This window comes from Echeneis naucrates, chromosome 12 (genome assembly GCF_900963305.1).
Source record: "Echeneis naucrates chromosome 12, fEcheNa1.1, whole genome shotgun sequence".
NCBI classification, from domain to species: domain Eukaryota; kingdom Metazoa; phylum Chordata; class Actinopteri; order Carangiformes; family Echeneidae; genus Echeneis; species Echeneis naucrates.
Genome location: NC_042522.1, coordinates 3,860,128 through 3,878,555, shown reverse-complemented (window position 1 = coordinate 3,878,555; position 18,428 = coordinate 3,860,128). Strand labels below are relative to the sequence as shown.

Genomic DNA, 18,428 nt, shown 5'->3' with positions numbered 1-18,428 from the left:
ATGGTCAGCAGTTGTCCCAGTTTGAAATGAGAGGTATGACAGTGGAATATTGTAAAGTGTCAAGATATTTAACCTTTCCTCTCATGGACTCAGCAGAAATGGAATTTCCCTCCTCCCTGTCCAGTACTGAGAGAGCCTTCATCCATCAAATGGCACAGTCCCTGAATTACATTTCTAAGAGCAACGGGTAAGAGTGCATCTGTGTTCATAAGGTGTCAGGAACAAGGTAGACTCGAAAATGACAAGCCTCCAACAGCAGGAGCTTCTCTCAATGTAAAAGTTGTTTGTTCTGTAGCGCCTCGAGGGCTACAGACTGATAGTAAAGACAACTGTTTATTATTCAGAAACACAATCACCTGAGTGAGCACCTCTGTAAGCTTTTTACTCAATGCAGTCGCCACTTCCTTAAACATGCAGATGCTGACTTGTTTATTTAGACCACAGTATAGTATTGAATTTGTTAAGGCAAAAGTCATACAAACAGATTACATTTTCCCCTTAGATTATGAGTTTGCTTGATTATTTTTTTTAATTAAACAAAACTAAAGCATTCAATAATGGTCAAAGAGTTTATTTGAGAACTGTACCACCACAACACAATGAAAATTGTGAAAACAGAGTTAAAACTAAAAAGAAAACAGGAAAATATCCCTGCTATTTACACCAATAGTTTTTTTTTTAAACTCTGGCTGTAAAACGTGATTAAAATACACTCTGGTGAATTTATTAAAATTGATAATGGCAGGCATTTCTCTGTCTCTCTAAGGAAAGGACCAAATCGCTTCATCACAATCAGGAAGAAGGATGGGTCAGACAAACCTCGGGCCAACATGCCCCTCACCATCTCCCACAATTCTATGTATTTCATCCGCAGCCTGCTTCAGAGGTTTTCAATTAGTAACAAGGATCGCACAGATATGTTGTCCAACAGCATGAGCGGCCTGTCTGTCACTGCAGAACGTGGTGAGTCACTTAATAAACAGGTTAGTAATCACAATAGTCTTAACAGGTTTGTCTCTGAGTTTAGCAGCATGGCTAGTTTAATTTATCAGTCTAACAGATTATTAAAATGGCATTATGGGGTAGCACGGCTGTCGCCCCACAATAAGGTTGCAGGTTTGGTTCCCGGCCTGGGTGCATTCTGTGCGGAGTTCCGTGCCTACATGGATATTTTCCCACCGTCACCATAACTGGTGACGCTAAATTGTCCGTAGGTCTAAATACAAGCGTGAGGGGTTGTTCATCTCTGTTTGTCTTTGTGTGTTGGCCCTGTGATGGACCAGCAACCTGTCCAGGGTGTATCCCACCTCTCGCCCGGAGCGTTTGCTCAGATTGGGTCCAGCATCCCCGCAACCCGGAAACGGAAAAGCGGTAGAAAATGGATGGATGGATGGTTATTATGTTTAGAGTAACAGATTAGTCTACCAGGTTAGCAGCATGGTTAACACATTAGTCTTCTTCATCTTCATCTGCTTATCCGGGGTCGCGGAGGTAGCTGCTCTAGAAGATGACCCCACACTTCCTTTACCCCAGCCACATTGGCCAGCTCTGACTGGGGGATCTCAAGGCGCTCCCAGGCCAGTGTGGAGATATAATCTCCCCACCTAATCCTCGGCCTGCCCCGTGGCCTCCTCCCTGCTGTACATGCCAGGAACATGTCCCTTGGAAGGCGTGCCGGTGGCATCCGTATCAGATGCCCAAACCACCTCAACTGGCTCCTTTCCATGTGAAGGAGCAGCGGTTCTACTCCGAGTCCCTCTTGTATGGCCGAACTTCTCACCCTATCTCTAAGGGAGACTCCAGCCACCCTCTTGAGGAAACCCATTTTGGCCACTTATACCCATGATCTTGTTCTTTCATGGATAGGCATACTCCCAGGCCCCCTCCAGGATACGTGCAAGAGTAAATATCTGGTCCTTTGTTCCACAACCAGGACGGAATCCGCATTGCTCCTCTTCAATCTGAGGTTTGACAAACGGCCGGACCCTCCTTTCCAGCACCTTGGAGTAGACTTTCCCAGGGAGGCTGAGGAGTGTGATGCCTGGGTAATTGGCACACATCCTCTGGTCCCCTTTTTTAAACAAGGGAACCACCACCCTGGTCTGCCACTCCTTTGTTACTGTTCCAGACTTCCGTGCAATATTGAAAAGGCGTGTCAACCACGACAGCCCCTCAACACCCAGGGCCTTCAACATTTCTGAACGGATCTCATCAATCCCTGGGGCTTTGCCACTGTGGAGTTGTTCAACTACCTCAGTGACCTCCTCCCGGGAGATCAACGCTGATCCTCCACCATCCTCCAGCCCTGTCTCCATCCTAGAGGACGTGCAAGTTGGATTCAGGAGTTCCTCAAAGTGTTCTTTCCACCTTCCGACTACTTCCTCAGTCGAGGTCAACAGTGAACCATCCTTGCCATTGATGGCATGGATGTTCCCTCGCTTTCCCCTCCAGAGATGCCGAACGGTTTTCCAGAAACACCTTGGTGCCTCTCGAAAGTCCTTTGCCATGCGTTCTCCAACCTCCTTCCACACCCGCTGCTTTGCCTCCCTCACCACTGAGGCTGCAGCCCTTTGAACCTGTCGGTACCCTCCAACTGCCTCAGGAGTCCCCCCGGCTAACATATCCCGGAAGGCCTCCTTCTTCAGTTGGACAGCTTCCCTGTCCACCGGCGTCCACCACGGTCTCCGAGGGTTACTGCCCCTTGAGGGCGGAACATTGATCACTCAGGTTCAATGTCCCCAACCTTCACAGGGATGCTGGAAATGCTCCGCCGGAGGTGGGAGTTGAAGGTCTGCTGGACAGAGGCCTCCTCGAGACGTTCCCAGTTCACCCGCACTACATGTTAGGGCTTGCCAGGTTTGTCCTGAGTCTGTCCTGAGTTTTTGGCGGCCACCTACCCCAACTCACCACCAGGTGGTGATCAGTTGACAGCTCCGTCCCTCTCTTCACCCGAGTGTCCAACACATGCGGCCTCAGATCAGATGACATGATCACAAAATCGATCATTGACCTTTGGCTTAGGGTACCAAGTACACTTATGAGCATCCTAATGCGTGAACATGGTGTTAATTATGGACATTCCATGGTTAGTGTATGACAGACTGACTGTACTGGATCTTAGGTGGTAGCAATCGCTTCAGTGTCGGGTCAGGACACGGTTTGAATGTTCAGGGTGCATGAAGAAGAAGCAGAGTCCTTTAATAAAGTTCAAGCTGTTTATCTGAGTTAGTATGAGAGAGTGTGTGTGTGTGTGTGTGTGTGTGTGGTTTCTGAAATACAAGCACAGTAATGCAAATAGATTAGAAATAAAGGACAAATTAGACATAAAAATATACTGAGGTAGATATCTTCAGATAACAACTGAAAATACAGCTCAATATTAGTTATGGATTTACAGACAGCATTTATCAAAGAAAACAGAATAAGCATTAATCTGCAGGCTTGGATGAAACATAAGATGGATACAAACTGTCATTAATCCGTTAACATCCAGTATGTAATGTATAAACAACAGAAATAAGCACTATAGCCACTTAAACCTCTCAGGCTATCACTAGTTAGCAGCTAGCTCCACGTTGCTCTTTAGCGGCTGATTGCGCATCACACAAAACAACCCGATGGCAAAAACTACTGTAAAGTCTTCAAAACAGACTTATATAGGTGAACATAAACATTCACAAAGTGTAACACAAGAAAAAACTTATCACTCACTGCTCTATGGACGCACACTGTTGTTATGGTGTTCAGACGATGTTTTTTTTCTCTGCACTGAGCTGAGCGCATATGATGCATTTAAGGACCTGAGCAGTGTAGGAATTTACAGTTGGCGAAACTATGAAAAACACATGCAGAGGGAGGGTCTTTTGTACAGTTAGCACAGAAGTCCAACAACAGATCAGGAAGGCCGTTCCTCCCAATCACGCCCCTCCAGGTGTCTCCATCATTACCCATGTGCGCGTTGAAGTCCCCCAATAGTACTATTGAGTCCCCCACCGGACCCCCATACAAGATCCAATTCAGGGTCTCCAAGATGGCCAAATGCTCCGAAATGCTGTTTGGTGCATATGCACAAACAACAGTCAGAGTTCCCCCCCCCACTACCCTGACGCGTAGGGAGGCGACCCTCTCGTCCACTGGGGAAAACTCCAACGTAGTGGCGTACAACTGGGGGCTTGTGAGTATCCCCACACCCACTCGGCGCCTCACCCCATGAGCAACTCCAGAGAAGAATAGAGTCCAACCCCTCTCCAGGAGTAGGGATCCAGAGCCAAGGCTGTGTGTAGAAGTAAGCCCCACCAGATCCAACTGGTAGCACTCCACCTCCCACAGAAGCTCCGGCTCCTTACCCCCTAGCGAGGTAATATTCCATGTCCCCAGAGCCAGCCTCTCTCACCCAGGTCTGGGTTGTCGAGGCCGCCCACCTTCACTGCCACCCAACTGGCACCACACCAGAAGGAGCCAGGAGCATTGTATTCATCAGGGTCACTTACGTTTAGCCCTTTGTTTGGTAGCTTAACTAAAAATTTAAACACAATACAAAGGACTTACATTTGTTATTTTTTACCATCCATTTGGTACAACCATAAGGCCCATCTTACAAAGCTGTTATAGGCTTTCAATCCCACTGATTGGGCTCCACCTCCTGCACCAGCTCTGGCTCCTTCCCCCACAGTGAGTTGACGTTCCACGTCCCCAGGGCCAGTATATGCCACCCGGGCCCCACTTCCACCGCCACCCATTTGGCAGCGCACCTGACCCCATCTGTCTTCCCTGCGGATGGTGGGTTCATGGGGGGGACATTATCCCCTTGGCTTCTTCGGGCTTAGCCTGGTCGGGCCCCGTGGCAGACCCGACCACCAGGCACTCGTGTACGGGCTGCCCATCTGGGCCTGGCTCCAGACGGGGGCCCCAGGCTTCCTCCGGGCAGGGTCCTCTTGTTCCTTCTTCTGTTGTTCATGGGGTCTTTGTGGACCATTCTTTGACTGGCCCCTCACCTGAGACCAATTTGCCATTGGAGATCCAACTGATCTTCAGGTCAGTTTTTGTTCCTACCTTCAGCTATGGTCATGAGAACTGGATCACGACCGAAAGAAGGAGATCGCAGGTACAAGCGACCAAAATGAGCTTCCTCAGAAGGGTAGCTGGCTTCCCCCTTAGAGCTAGGGTGAGGCGCTCGGTCATCCAAGAGGAGCTCAGAGTAGAGCCACTGCTCCTTTGCATTGAGAGGAGCCAGTTGAGGTGGTTCGGGCGTCTGGTTAGGATGCCCGCTGGGCTTCTCCCTTGGGAGGTGTTCCAGGCACATCCAGCTGGGAGGAGACCGAGGACCAGGTGGAGATATATCTCTACTCTATCCTGGGAATGCCTTGGGATCCCCCAGTCAGAGCTGGTCGATGTAGCCGGGGAAAGGAAAGTCTCGGGCTCCCTGCTGAAGTTACTACCCCCACAACCTGACTTTGGACAAGCGGATGAAGATGAATGCATAGATGGATGGAGAAATATTTTTTCAAGATACATACAAGCATTGATTTGGAAAAAAAAAAAAACAACACATAAATAATAATAATCCCCCCCTCCAACCTTACTATCTGGTTATCTGTCCTGTTTTTGTCATTCTGGTGTTTTGAGTCTGTCAACTGCATGTTATTATTCAGTCTGTCCCTTTTTAGTCTGCTGTCTTTCCCATTGTTTTAGCCTGTACCAATTGACAACTTTCACTCATGTTAATTACATGTGACAGTATTCAGGTGTGTTGATTTCAAGTGACGTAGATTTCGTACTCTTCCCGCAGGCAACATTTTTGACAGGAACAGGGCAAGTGGGCGATTAAACAATGGCGTTCCCATGGTGCCTCAGCAGAGGAGACCGTCAGAATTGGACAATTTTCGATGCTCTCTCCCCGTACATGAGCGGCAGGAGGAAATCGTCCAGCTCATCAAAGGAAACAGGGTGGTTTTGGTGGTGGGAGAGACTGGCTCAGGAAAGACTACACAGGTTGGTGTGTCATTCACAGTTCAACAAGAACCATATAGATTTAGGCTGTAATGGTCCGCATATCTTTTTGGTAATTGTGTGTTGTCCAGATTCCCCAATTCCTATTAGATGAGTGCAGCAGAATTGGAGAACCCTGCAGAATCTTCTGCACTCAGCCCAGACGCTTGGCTGCCATTTCTGTCGCTGAGAGAGTGGCAGCAGAAAGAGGAGAGAGTGTGGGCCACACTGTGGGCTACCACATGAGACTAGAAAGCAGGTATGGTAGACCTTTAAAGTAGACCTGCTAGTAGCTGCCTGTCGCCCCAATGACCTTGTTTCCCTTGCCCTGTTACACCCTGTTACAATTTTCAAAATCCCCTTTACCACAGGAAATGGCCCCAGAACAAGCTGTAGCCTATTCAATGAGGTCAGCAACTTTCACTGGAGATGTGCAGTCTCAGTTGGCTGACGTCTTTGTCAGTAATGAAGCACGTTCACCACAAAGATACCAAAAACAGCAGTGTTCATATCCTATTTACATTTGTAGCTTTTACCCCATAGGACATAGAAGGACATAGAAGGATATTAGAGCCAGACAATTCTCATAGAAACAAATCAACCCAAAGGACTTGCTGATCAGCTAATTGAACCAGTGTAAAACGTCATTGTGTTGGATTTGACTTCCTTTGACCAAGATTCATGATATCCACAGTCTGCCATCTGATGACAAACATACATGAATTAATGATGAAGGAAAAGTTTGTTTTGCGCCATCTCATTTCTTTATGTGTAAATGTAGACTGACTTTAATCTGACATCGTCATTTTTTTTTCCTTTTTTTTTCCTCTTTTTTTTTTTTTACACGTGGTGTGCCCCTGCATTTGAACTCAACTCACTTTTTGAATTCATTTGAAATTTGAGAAAATTATCCAGTCTAACATTTGTGATTTTGTGGAAAACACTTGGTTTAATATTCAAGTAACTTTTATATCTCTTTACTTTCAAATATCAGGGTCTCCCCAAAGACCCTGCTGACCTTCTGCACCACTGGAGTGTTCCTCAGGACACTGATGGCTGGAGATACTACTTTGACAACTGTCACTCATGTCATTGTGGTAAGTAGCAACACTTCAAATAACCATGTTCTAGGGCTGGATGATAAATAGATTTAATTGATTCATTTGATTTGTTAGAATTTGCAGTTTAGGACATTGTCATTGTTTTGATGAAAATCTCCTTGTGCTCTGTAGGTCAGAGTGGGCTGAGCTTGACTTGATGCGAATCGCATAAGCGCAGTAATGCACGGTTGGGTTGGGTCTTGGACAGGAATGTATGGCAACTCAGCTTGGGCACCTATTGTGCCAGACTCAATCGCGATTCATGAGAAAATGCTTATTAAGAACTTTTTACACTTTTGCCACATTTAATCCGAAGGGGAATATTTGTTTAAATTCCAGAAGTACGGCATTAATTTTAGGACATCCTCAGATATCAGACACAGGTGTGAGACATCAGACAAAAAAGCATCAGGTCTCAGGCGAAAGGCATCGGAGTAAGCTAAAAATTGTCAAGTCTGAGAAAAACCTCTGTCATCGTCAGACAAAAATGCATCACATTTCAAGAAAACAGCCTCCGACTAAAAGTATTCAGTCTCAGAAAAACCCATGTCAAGTTTCTGAAATACCAAGTCAGGTCTCAGACCTAACAGTTTCAGAAAAAAATACTGTAAGGTGAAACGGGATCAAACCAAACGTCCTCAAACAAATCACTGTCATAAAAAAAAAAAAAGGACTCATCTTTATAAAAAAAAAAACCCTTTATCAGCTGAAACGGCATCACACAAAAAATTGTCAGGGGAAAAACAGGCATAGGCAAAGGCTCTGGCAGAAGGCCTATTTTACGACTATATCTTGGGAATATCTGCACTTTTTAAACGCAAAAGCTCTATAAAGGATATCTATCTATCTAAACTCCATGGATCCAAATGTTTTTTTTTTTTCATGCACGAGACACCTTTATTTGACAGTTAAAAGACAGGGAAATAGAGGAGAGGAGACTTGCATGAAAAGACATTCAATCTGGATTCGAACCGGGATCTACCATGAGAGGCCTGCATGCTAACCACTCAGCTATCTGAATACACGTAGTGCTGCTGGTTCAGCAGGTCCCATAGCTTACTATTCATCCTCAGTTGCCTCAGCAACCACAGTAAACAATTCTGCTATTCATTCTGTTTCTGGATACTGCTATGTGACGATACTACATTAGTTTAACTGGCTACCGTAAAAACTGGGGATTTTTTCTCTCACATTCAAATCAGGGACATTTTCGGGGACAGGGCACCCTAAGCGGGGGACTGTCCTCGGAAATTGGGGATTTCAGGTCACCAGTTTATACAGCAATACTAATGTGGAGAGAGGAAACTGAATGAACCACGAAGCCTGCCCTTTACTACCAGGCTGGAACTTAAAATGGTTAGCACTAGTTGTTTATACATTACTGTCAAACTGCTTATTAAAGTATGAATAGTATGAGTTCACATTCTGAGAAAACGTTTGAATTTACACATTACCTGTTGATTGTCCTTGAAATTCTTAAGAACACGCTTGATCATTGGCCGCACGTTGAAGACGTAAAATAGGCCTTCTGCCAGAGCCTTTGCCTCTGCCACATGAACCCCTCTGCTGGGCAATATCTGCCTGTTTTTTCCCTGATAATGTTTTGTCTGAGGCCGTTCGGTCTGATGCCATTTTTTTGACAATGTTTTGTGCTATGACGTTTGGTCTGAGGCCTTTTCAGCTGAGACCTGACTTGGTATTTCATAAACTTGACATAGGTTTTTCTGAGACTGAATACTTTTGGTCGGATGCTGTTTTCCTGAAATGTGATGTATTTTTGTCTGACGATGACAGAGGTTTTTCTCAGACTTGACAATTTTTACCTGATGCTTTTTTGTCTGATGTCTGACACCTGAGTCTGATATCTGAGTTCAGTTTGGTGTGAAAAAAATCTGAGATTTTATATTTAAACCAAGTCACCCAGACCGACTGTGTTCGATAAAGTTCACCTGCATGAAGCTGTAAATATGAATTGTTCAGAATTCTTCAGAATTCTTCAGACTACACCCAGCAGTAGGGTTGAGATTAAAGTTTCTCTATATCAGCCACCAATTTCACTCTCTGTTGCACCAGGATGAAGTGCACGAGCGTGATGGGATGACTGACTTCCTGCTCACTAAGATGCGGGATGTGCTCCATAAGATCCCCTCACTGAAGCTTATCCTGTCCAGTGCAGCTTTGGATACAGACCTGTTCCTCCAGTACTTTGGCTCCTGTCCTGTTATTCACCGTAAGTCCCTAATTAGGCAAGGCTAGTTTTGTGGTTTGCTTCTACACTTCACTCTGCCAAACAAAGGATGCTCCATGAACAATGGATTCAAAGGATGCTTTATTGAGATGATTAGGAGAATTACAAGATGTTCACCATCTACTGATGTGCAGTGCTTTAAAAAGAACACACCTGTGCTTATGCTGGTTACCTACTGCTTTTATGGCAAAAATAAACAAGAATGAGCACATATGTATGTGGGTAAATGTATTTACAATATCAATTAACTCTTTTCACACTGCCTGAAGAATTTAACAGAGAGGACAAATATTGCAGGGAGGAATGTCATTACAGCATGGCTGCAGTGGTGCAGTGGTTAGCATTGTTGCCCCACAGTAAGAATGTTGCTGGTTCGGCTCCCAGTCCTGGGGCCTTTCTGTACAGAGTTTGCATGTTCTCCCCATGCCTGCGTGGGTTTCCTTCAGGTACTCCGGTTTACCTCCACCATCCATGCATGTTTGGGTTAATTATTATTATTATTATAATAAAGCATTTTATTTGTGTAGCGCTTTCCATGGTACTCAAAGACACTTTACAATGAGAGTTAAAAACAAGGGAATAAAATGTAAATTAAAGACAGTAAAATACACAATCAAATGCACAGTAAATAGATAAATAGAATGAAAATAAAAGAAGAATTGGAAGTGCATAGTGAGGTGAGTGGTCGCATGTAAAAACATGTTAAAACCATGTTTAAAAGGTTGGTTGTGTGGAGAGATTTGAAGGAGGGCAGATCCGTGCAGGTTCCAATGTGGTCGGGGAAAGAGTTCCAGAGGGAGGTGGTGGCGAAAGAAAAGGCGGTGGGAGCGGTGGGGACAGGAGGTTGGCGACCGAAGAGCGAAGATTGCAGGGGGGATTGTGGCAGTGGAGCAGGGCAGTGGGATAGGAAGGGGCCTGATTGTGGAGCGCTTTATGGTCGAGGAGGAGGATTTTCAAGGTGATGTGATGTGGGTCAGGGAGCCAGTGGAGGTTTTGGAGGATGGGGATGATGTAGTCGCAGGGGCGGGTATGGGTGAGCAGGCGGGCAGCAGAGTTCTGAATGTACTGGAGTTTGTTGATGAGTTTGGAGGATGAGCCGTATAGGATGCTGTAGCTGTAATCCAGTCTTGAAGTGATAAAAGCGTGGATGAGGGTTTCTGCAGCAGGTAAGGAGAGTGTTGAATGGAGATGGGCGATCCTTCTGAGGTGGAAAAATGCAGTCCTTGTGATGTGGTTGATGTGGTGTTCAAAGGAAAGGTTATTATCGAAGATGACGCCGTAGTTGCGAATATGTGGGGAAGTGAGCAGCGAGGAGTTGTCAATGGTCACGTGGAAGTTGTGGGCGGCGTTGACAGAGGATTTGGGGCCAATGATGATAAGTTCTGATTTGTCACAGTTCAGCTGGAGTAAGTAGGCTGGCATCCATGACTTTATTTCAGTGCGGCAGTGGGTAAGGGTGGAATGAGAAGTGGTAGTGATGGATTTCGTGGAGATGTACAGCTGGATGCCATCAGGGTAGCAGTGTAAGTGGCAACCTGATGGCAGCTGTTGTTGCTGAGGGGAAGCATGTAGAACCCAGATCCTCATTGTACGGCTCGCAAGCCACATGCGGCTCGTCAAGCTTTAATTGGTGACTCACATGGTAGCTTATAACAATGTAGTAACACAACCAATACATTTTTTTCAAATATGCTACATAAACATACAGTGAACACTGCACTACAAAGACGTAAACATATGCATTATACTTCGCCCTTCACATTAATAATCAAGGTGAAAGATATTAACTAAGGCTTAATTAATGGTGTTTCCTAAAGGGGGCACTGTTAACCCCTTGATGCAGAGGCCCTATTTGGCAATTTCCACCTGTTTTGGTATCACTACAAATAAAGCTTTATAACTTCAGAAGTACTAATCCCAGAACTATGGCTAATGGCTTAAATGAAAGAAGACATCTGTACCTTTACATCTATAAAATATTGAATTGAGTCATTCCCTAAAAAATATGGCCATTGAAAAAACCTAAGGCTAAAATTCACACTGCAAGATTTCAGTGATTATATACATTTTTTTAACAGATAACTTTTTGGGGCAAATCACAGACATGACTGCATTTAGGAACACCAGTTACAAAAGTAAAATTTCATTTGTAAATTGCATTTATAGGGCTGAATATATGGTGTCCAAAACCTATCCAAACACGAATTTGACCTATTTTTGCCTTGCCTGTGTTATGTTGTTATTTTTCAAGCTTCAGCTCCAGACGTAAACCCACAACTGTCAGTGGTGGCTTAAATTAACAAAGACCTTTGAAATATGAATTTATGAAATTTCATGTATTGTCTTTTATTATTAATTTCATGATTACATTAAAACTTGGGGCAGTAAAAACACACTTTTAGTCGAAATGTCCATTGTTGGCTCGTTGACACAGAGAGGAGAGCCAAAAAAGGGACCAGCTGGCTGCAGGCGGCCGTCGTCGATGTCGCTGTCCTTTTCATCCTTACTATACAACATTTACAGCAGCTCCGTCTGTGTAAACACTATTTTCAGCATGTTGGTAAAAAAGTGTCAAACTTCTCCATGACAGCAACAAAAACAACGGTAAAAACTGATTAAACACAGAGTTAAAGGGACATCCGGGCCAACTGGGTCAGCTTCACTGTGTGCGTCACTGCGTGCATGTCCTGTGCGGCTCTGCTCCCGTTACGCAGCCCTTATTTGGGGTGAAAAATCGGCCCAATCATGGATTGTTATACGTCAGAGGAAACCTCAGGGCCTCTGCTATTGGATTGAAATTTTTGTTTTCAATGTAACTTTGATTGACAGGAGACGCTGCCTGTGCGTAGTAGATGCGCAGTCTGACGGACCTTTAAATTATCATTAGCACAGAGGGGAAAAAAGACAAAATGTCCGATTAACTGGGCACGATGGATAAAATTGAACCGTGGATTATTGTTGGGCACATCTTCAGCTTTCAGCTGTTTCAAATCAAATCAGATCAGAATTTGTATAGCGCCAAATCATAACAAAGTTACATCAAGGCACTTTACATATAGAGCAAGTCTAGACCAAACTCTTGATAAATTTTTTTAAGAAACCCAACAGATCCCCGATGAGCAAGTACGTGGCAACAGTGGCAAGGAAAAACTTCCTTTAAGAGGCAGAAACCTTGAGCAGAACCAGGCTCAGGGGGGGCGGCCATCTGCTTTGACCGGTTGAGTTGAGAGTGGGAGAGAGAGAGAGAGAGTGAAATAGGCATGGGGGGGTGTAGGCAGGAACATGTTGCTGCATGAAGTTCATGGAGTTGAGATGTAGTACAGAATTCATGAAGATATGGGACCAGCAGGTGTTGCGGGAACATGGGATGGCGATGAGTCACCACCTGCAGGATGAGGACAGGGAGAGAGAGGAGAGGAACTGGGAGAGACAGAGACTTTGGTAGAACATGGTTAGTAAATGCAGTATAAATGCATAGAACTGAGTGAAACTGTTTTTTTTTTTTTAAGAAGGATGGTTCTTATCAGTGCATGCAAGGGGGGAGGAAAGGACAGCGAGCAAGAGGGAGGGAGAGAGAAAGAGGGAGAGGGGGAGAGAGGGTGACAGGGAGAGACAGACAAAGAGAGACAAAGAGAAGCTCGCATTACGCTTGTTGACTGTGAAGGATTCTGTAATGTTGTCGCTGAGTTTGAGGAATTTGTTGACAATAGAGAAGAGAGCCTTGGGGTTTGAGGAACCGGAGTTGATCAGGTTTGAGTAGAAAGTGGACTGGGCTGAGTTAAGGGCATCTTTGTAAAGGTGAAGGTGATCTGTGCAGGTTTGGCAGTGAACGGTTAAACCAGTTTTCTTGCTGAGCTGCTGAAGCTGGCGCTTGTGGGCTTTCATGTGGTGGAGTTTGGGGGTGTACCATGGGGCTGAGTGTGTGAAGGTGACGTATTTGGTTCTGATGTGGGCCAGCTGATCAAGGCAGGAGGATAGAATGTGGTTGTAGAATATGACAAGGTCAGAGGGGTTGACGGACAGGGGGGTGAACACTCTGCTGGCAAGGGCTGCTGAGAAGGCAGAGGAAGGGATGGATTTGAGTTTTCTGAAGGTTACTTTCCGTTTCTCTTTAGGGATGGGGATGGGAATGGGAATGTTGATTTCCATGCTGAGGTTGAGGCTGGAGAGCTGAGGCCAGTGTGAGGCCAGTGGAGCAGACGAGATCAAGGATGGGGCCATGGGTGTGGGTGGGGAAATTGGCATGTTGGGTAAAGTTGAGGCAATGCAGCAGATCGAGGAACTCAGTGGCGCAGTTGGTAGTTGATGTGGAAGTTGACGTTGCCCAAGAGGAGAACAGAGCGAGAGATGGAACCTAGGTGGGTCAGGAGGACAGAGAGGTCAGAGAGAAAGGAGGGGTGTGGCTTTGGGGGGTGGTAGATGATAGCAGTGACGAGTGGGGTGGGACCAGACAGTTTGAATGTGATATGTTCCAAAGAAAAAACCGGGGAAGTGCGGATAAGGGTAGTCCTGATAGTTCTGATGTCCTTTCTATGAACAGCGGCAACACCGCCCCTCCAGGCGAGCTTTTTCAATGTATGTGAAGCCAGGGGGTTTGGTCTGGTTGAGTGTGAAATAGTCTTGGGGTTTGTGCCAGGTTTCAGTGAGGCAGAGGAAATCCAGTTTGCAGTCTGTGATGAATTTATTCAGATTGAGACTTTTGGGTGAGCGAGTATTGAATAAGGCCAGTTTCAGTTGGTAGTGCTTCGTGCTCGGTTCGCAGAAGGGGCGGGCTCGGGTCGGGGAGTTGTGGCTGCTGGAAGGTTGTCATCTTTTTCAAACCCTTTATCAGCTGGATAAAGCTGGAAGGATAGTGATCCTTGCTCAGAGATACCATGGCTTTTCTTTCATGAATGGTAAGTTGGTGGTGGGGCCTTAGCACTGGACAGAGTTGCCAACATTTCAACATCTGAACGGAATAGTTGAAGTCTTTTAGGAGAGCCTATGATGAATATGTGTAACCACTCCTTTGAATATGGCACCATCCTGTCAATCACTAAGGGAAGCCAATATTTCACTAATTCTTAAAAAAGGGAAATGCCTTGAGGATTGCGCCTTGTGAATGTGGATTTAAAAATTCTTTCCAAAGTCTTAGGAAGCCAATTAGAAGACCTTCTACCAATCATAGTGAAGGAGGACCAAACTGGCCTTATTAAGGGTCATAACTTTTATAACAACATTAGAAGGTTGCTAAATATTATCCAGCTACCTGAACAGCAGAAAATAGATGGTCCAGTGATTTCCCTAGAAGTGAAAAAAAGCCTTCAATGCATCAAATGGTCTTATTTATTTTTAACACTTAGGTTTGGCTTAGGTAATGGCTTTGTTAAATGGGTGAAGGTCCTGTATACCCAACCAATGACTGCAGTCATAACCAACGGACTTAGGTCCACAAATTTTGTAGTCTGTGGGGTAGCAGACAGGGTTGTCCTTTGTCGCCACTTTTGTTTTTGCAGTGGCTATTGAGCCCCTAACGGAAGCTATCAGGCGAGACCCTTTAATGGCTGTATTGGGTGTGAGCGAAAAATCACAAAAAATTACATTATATGCAGATGATGTGTTGTTCATGTTAAACCCCTCTGTAACAGTCCCTTGTCTTATTCAGATTATTGACCAGTTTGCTGCCATTTCTGGATATAAAGTTTACTTTTCCAAATCAGAGGCAATGCCTCTGGGTAATTTACGACAACCATACTATAAAATTAATAATTCCCATCCTTTCCCATTCAAATGGTCCCCTACAGGATTAATATACTTAGGTATAAATTATACCTAAAGTTAACCATTTGTTTCAAGCCAATTTTAACTCACTATTCGATAAAATAAAACAAGATTTTGAGAGATGGAACAATCTCCCTGTTCTCCCTAGCCTGTTAGAGTGTGGAGGATTACACAGTATATGGAAGGCAAATCGGTTTTCACCGCAATCGCTGACAACCCAGACTTTCTCCCAGGAACCCTGGACAGGGATTTCAAATGCTGGACAGCTAAGGGAATCTTAGGAATCTTTTGCTGGTTCTAACCTTATGACTTTCAATCAAGCTCTGGAAAAATATGGCTTATCAAAAATGATCTTTTTTTTTATTTTCAGGTCAGAGATTTTATTATAAACGGTACGTCTCTGCTTGCTGATATGAATGTCACACAGATAAAGAAACGAGTACTTCTTTCCCAGGGCAATGCTTCCATTAGAAACTTTTATGCTGATCTGAGGTACTGCTTAAATTTTGGTGCTTAGCTGCTGGAAGTGATCTGGGAGAGGGAGCTGGGTGTTGTGATAACAGAAGAGATGTGGGAGGACATCTGGGATAATGCAAGGAAAATCACTGTTTGTAACCAGACAAGAGCGATGCAACTTAAGATACTGCATAGATCACATGTTGGTCCAAACCATCACTCCAAATACAGAGAGGATGTCTCTCCAGTTTGTCTTAAATATAAGACATAAGTTGGTGATCCTACTCACTGTCTCTGGTCCTGTGTGAAAATACAAAAATATTGGAGTAGTGTCTTATCTGAAATACAGAAGATTCTGAAGAAAGAGCTTGAACTCGACCCGGTTTCCCTCCTTCTGGTTCTTCCCAGTGATCGTGTAACTGATATATATCAGAAAAAACTGTTATGACGTTCTGTGCAAGGAAAAATATTCTCCAGCGCTGGATCTCAGATAAGGCCCCCTCTGTGTTGGGGTGGCATAGGACAATAATGGAATGCATACCTCTGGACTTTCTCACCTGTCTTCTGCACTGTAAAACTAATGCCTTTGAAAGAATATGGAAACCATTTCTTGATTATATTAATGTAAGTATTTCATCCATACTGACAAGAGAATTTGTATAAAAAACTGGACTATTTCTTTCTTTATTCAGCTCCCACTGTATTTCGCTCTACACTGCATTTATTTGGAACAGATTTTTCTGTTTGGGTTGCTGTGTTGTTATTCCCAGCTTGTTGTTGTTGTTTTGTTGTGTAAGACGATTCAATCTGTGAGTTTTCAAAACTCATTTCAGAGCTGCAGCTCGCTCTGTTTTCCCAGTGTTCAGTGTTATATAGTTTCCAATTTTGTGTTTCTGAGTGTGATCGAAAAACATTTACATGTGGTCAGGCCTCAGGTAATCCATTTTCCTTCAGTCTGACTCTTATGTACTCCCCACATGCATCCTAATGTTATGGCTGTTGCTTGTTTGTTATTTAAAATGCTTTTTATAAGTCACTCTGTCCAGTTATTTACAAAATGTCTGTGGCTTTAAAAGCCAATGGACATTTTTAATTTTAACAATTTCCAATTTTCCAATGAAATGTTTCTTATGCTGTAAAACAACACACATTAGGCACATTAGGTTGTGCTCACTGGCACTCTTTTGTGTGTGTGTGTGTGTGTGTATTAGTGTTATGGCCAGGAGGAACACGATGGATCAAGAGTGGCAGGAAACCTAAACCAAACCAAAAAGGGTTGACATTTTTCTTGAAAAAACTGAGTCTAGAACTATACAACAAAAAAGTGAGGAGGGCGGTCTGGCCAAGCATGCAGAGTGTGGCAGGAGGCATGAGAGCAGGTGTTCTTCATTGCCATTCAGGGAAAGTATGTCAACGTCACCTCTGCCACAGTCCAGCACTGCAGGGGGAAAAAAGTCACAACCAAAACCCCAAACTGCCAGAATAACATATAAATCTACACCCTAACAAATTAAGATGTTAATCGTCAACTTTTTTCTTTAGTCAGAGGGAGACAGTTTGAAGTGCAGCAGTTGTTCCTGGAGGACATCCTGAGGCTGACAGGCTTCACCAATAAGCACATGAGTAAACACAAGGAGGAAACACAAAGAAGTAAGAGGCCATTATACAGTACCAACTGAAGCATACTGAGAAAAACCATGGAGTCTTCATGCCATTTGTGTGTGTTGTGTCTGTCAGAGGAGGCAAAACAGAAACGCCTGACAGAGTGGTGTAATGCAGTGGAGAGCAGATGTGAGGAGGACAGACAGAGGAGACCCAAACCTGTCCCAGAGGTCCCTGAGGAAAGCACCTGTCTGGAAGAAGAGGATGGCACATTAAGAAAGCTGGTAAGCGCACAATACGCACAAAATAATGAATTGAAGGGATTATATTACACTGTCACAAATTGTCAACAAATTGGATTTTATAAGCCTTCATTTGGTCATGACTTAACTTATATGGCTTGTTTTGTAGAATGAAACTGGCTTTGAACAGTTGGAGCCTTGGCTACGGAAAGAGATGGACTCCTGCCTTTCCAGCGTCTTCCTCAGTGAAGATGAGGAATCTTTGACTCAGCTCTTAATCCTAATCCTCTATGAGGGAGTTAACGGTGAGACTGACATTTAGTCTCACTTGCAGAAGCGGAGATATTCCATGTTTTCTTATAGATTCTAAAACGAATCAGTGATCTCTACTGATGTTAGTTTGGTCTGACCTAAGGAGCAAGTATAGATTATGGAAATACTAAGGTGCTCACGTTGTTGTTGTATTGTCATAGTTGATTACACCCACACTGAGACGGGGGCCACACCTTTGATGGTGGCAGCTGGTAGGGGTTTCCTTACACAGATGGAACAGTTGCTTACCATGGGGGCTGACACCAGCATGAAGGCGTCTAATGGTTGGTAAGTGGTCTTTCGTGTTGTAGAGAAAATGCAGTCTGTAGTGACTGGGGGTATGCAAAAATTGTGTTCAGTTAAACTTTCTATATGCCTTGGAGACATTACACTATATTTTACACACTTTCACCTTTTTTTCCATGATATTTCACTTGTTTGCTGAGGCTCCTTGAAGCCAAGGACTCATCAGAGCTTCAAAAGCTCAGTAACAATTCTCATCTGGTTTCAGGACGGCCATAGACTTTGCCGAACACTTCCAGCAGACAGAGGCTGTAGATCTCCTTAAGTCCTCTATGTGAGTGAGAAAAAAACTTACCTTTCTTTATATTACAGAGGAAAGAAAAGTATATAATAATGATAAATAAATTTGGTAAGAAGGTATATGTATATATTTATATGTGCCAAAAGAAGTCTTCACAAGATTTAAATGTAGAATCT

The 18,428-nt window shown here is 44.2% G+C and overlaps 1 protein-coding gene across 1 annotated transcript in view; it reads left to right on the top strand.

The window, feature by feature from the left end:
- The window catches only part of ythdc2 (YTH domain containing 2), a 50,339-nt gene that overhangs the window by 8,737 nt on the left and 23,174 nt on the right, over nt 1-18,428 (top strand). The window contains exons 3-13 of the mRNA XM_029515840.1: nt 97-187; nt 767-963; nt 5,789-5,991; nt 6,081-6,247; nt 6,983-7,085; nt 9,162-9,318; nt 17,095-17,202; nt 17,290-17,438; nt 17,566-17,701; nt 17,870-17,996; nt 18,220-18,285. Of these exons, the coding sequence (XP_029371700.1) occupies nt 97-187; nt 767-963; nt 5,789-5,991; nt 6,081-6,247; nt 6,983-7,085; nt 9,162-9,318; nt 17,095-17,202; nt 17,290-17,438; nt 17,566-17,701; nt 17,870-17,996; nt 18,220-18,285 (1,504 nt within the window). The remainder of the gene's footprint in view (nt 1-96; nt 188-766; nt 964-5,788; nt 5,992-6,080; nt 6,248-6,982; nt 7,086-9,161; nt 9,319-17,094; nt 17,203-17,289; nt 17,439-17,565; nt 17,702-17,869; nt 17,997-18,219; nt 18,286-18,428) is intronic.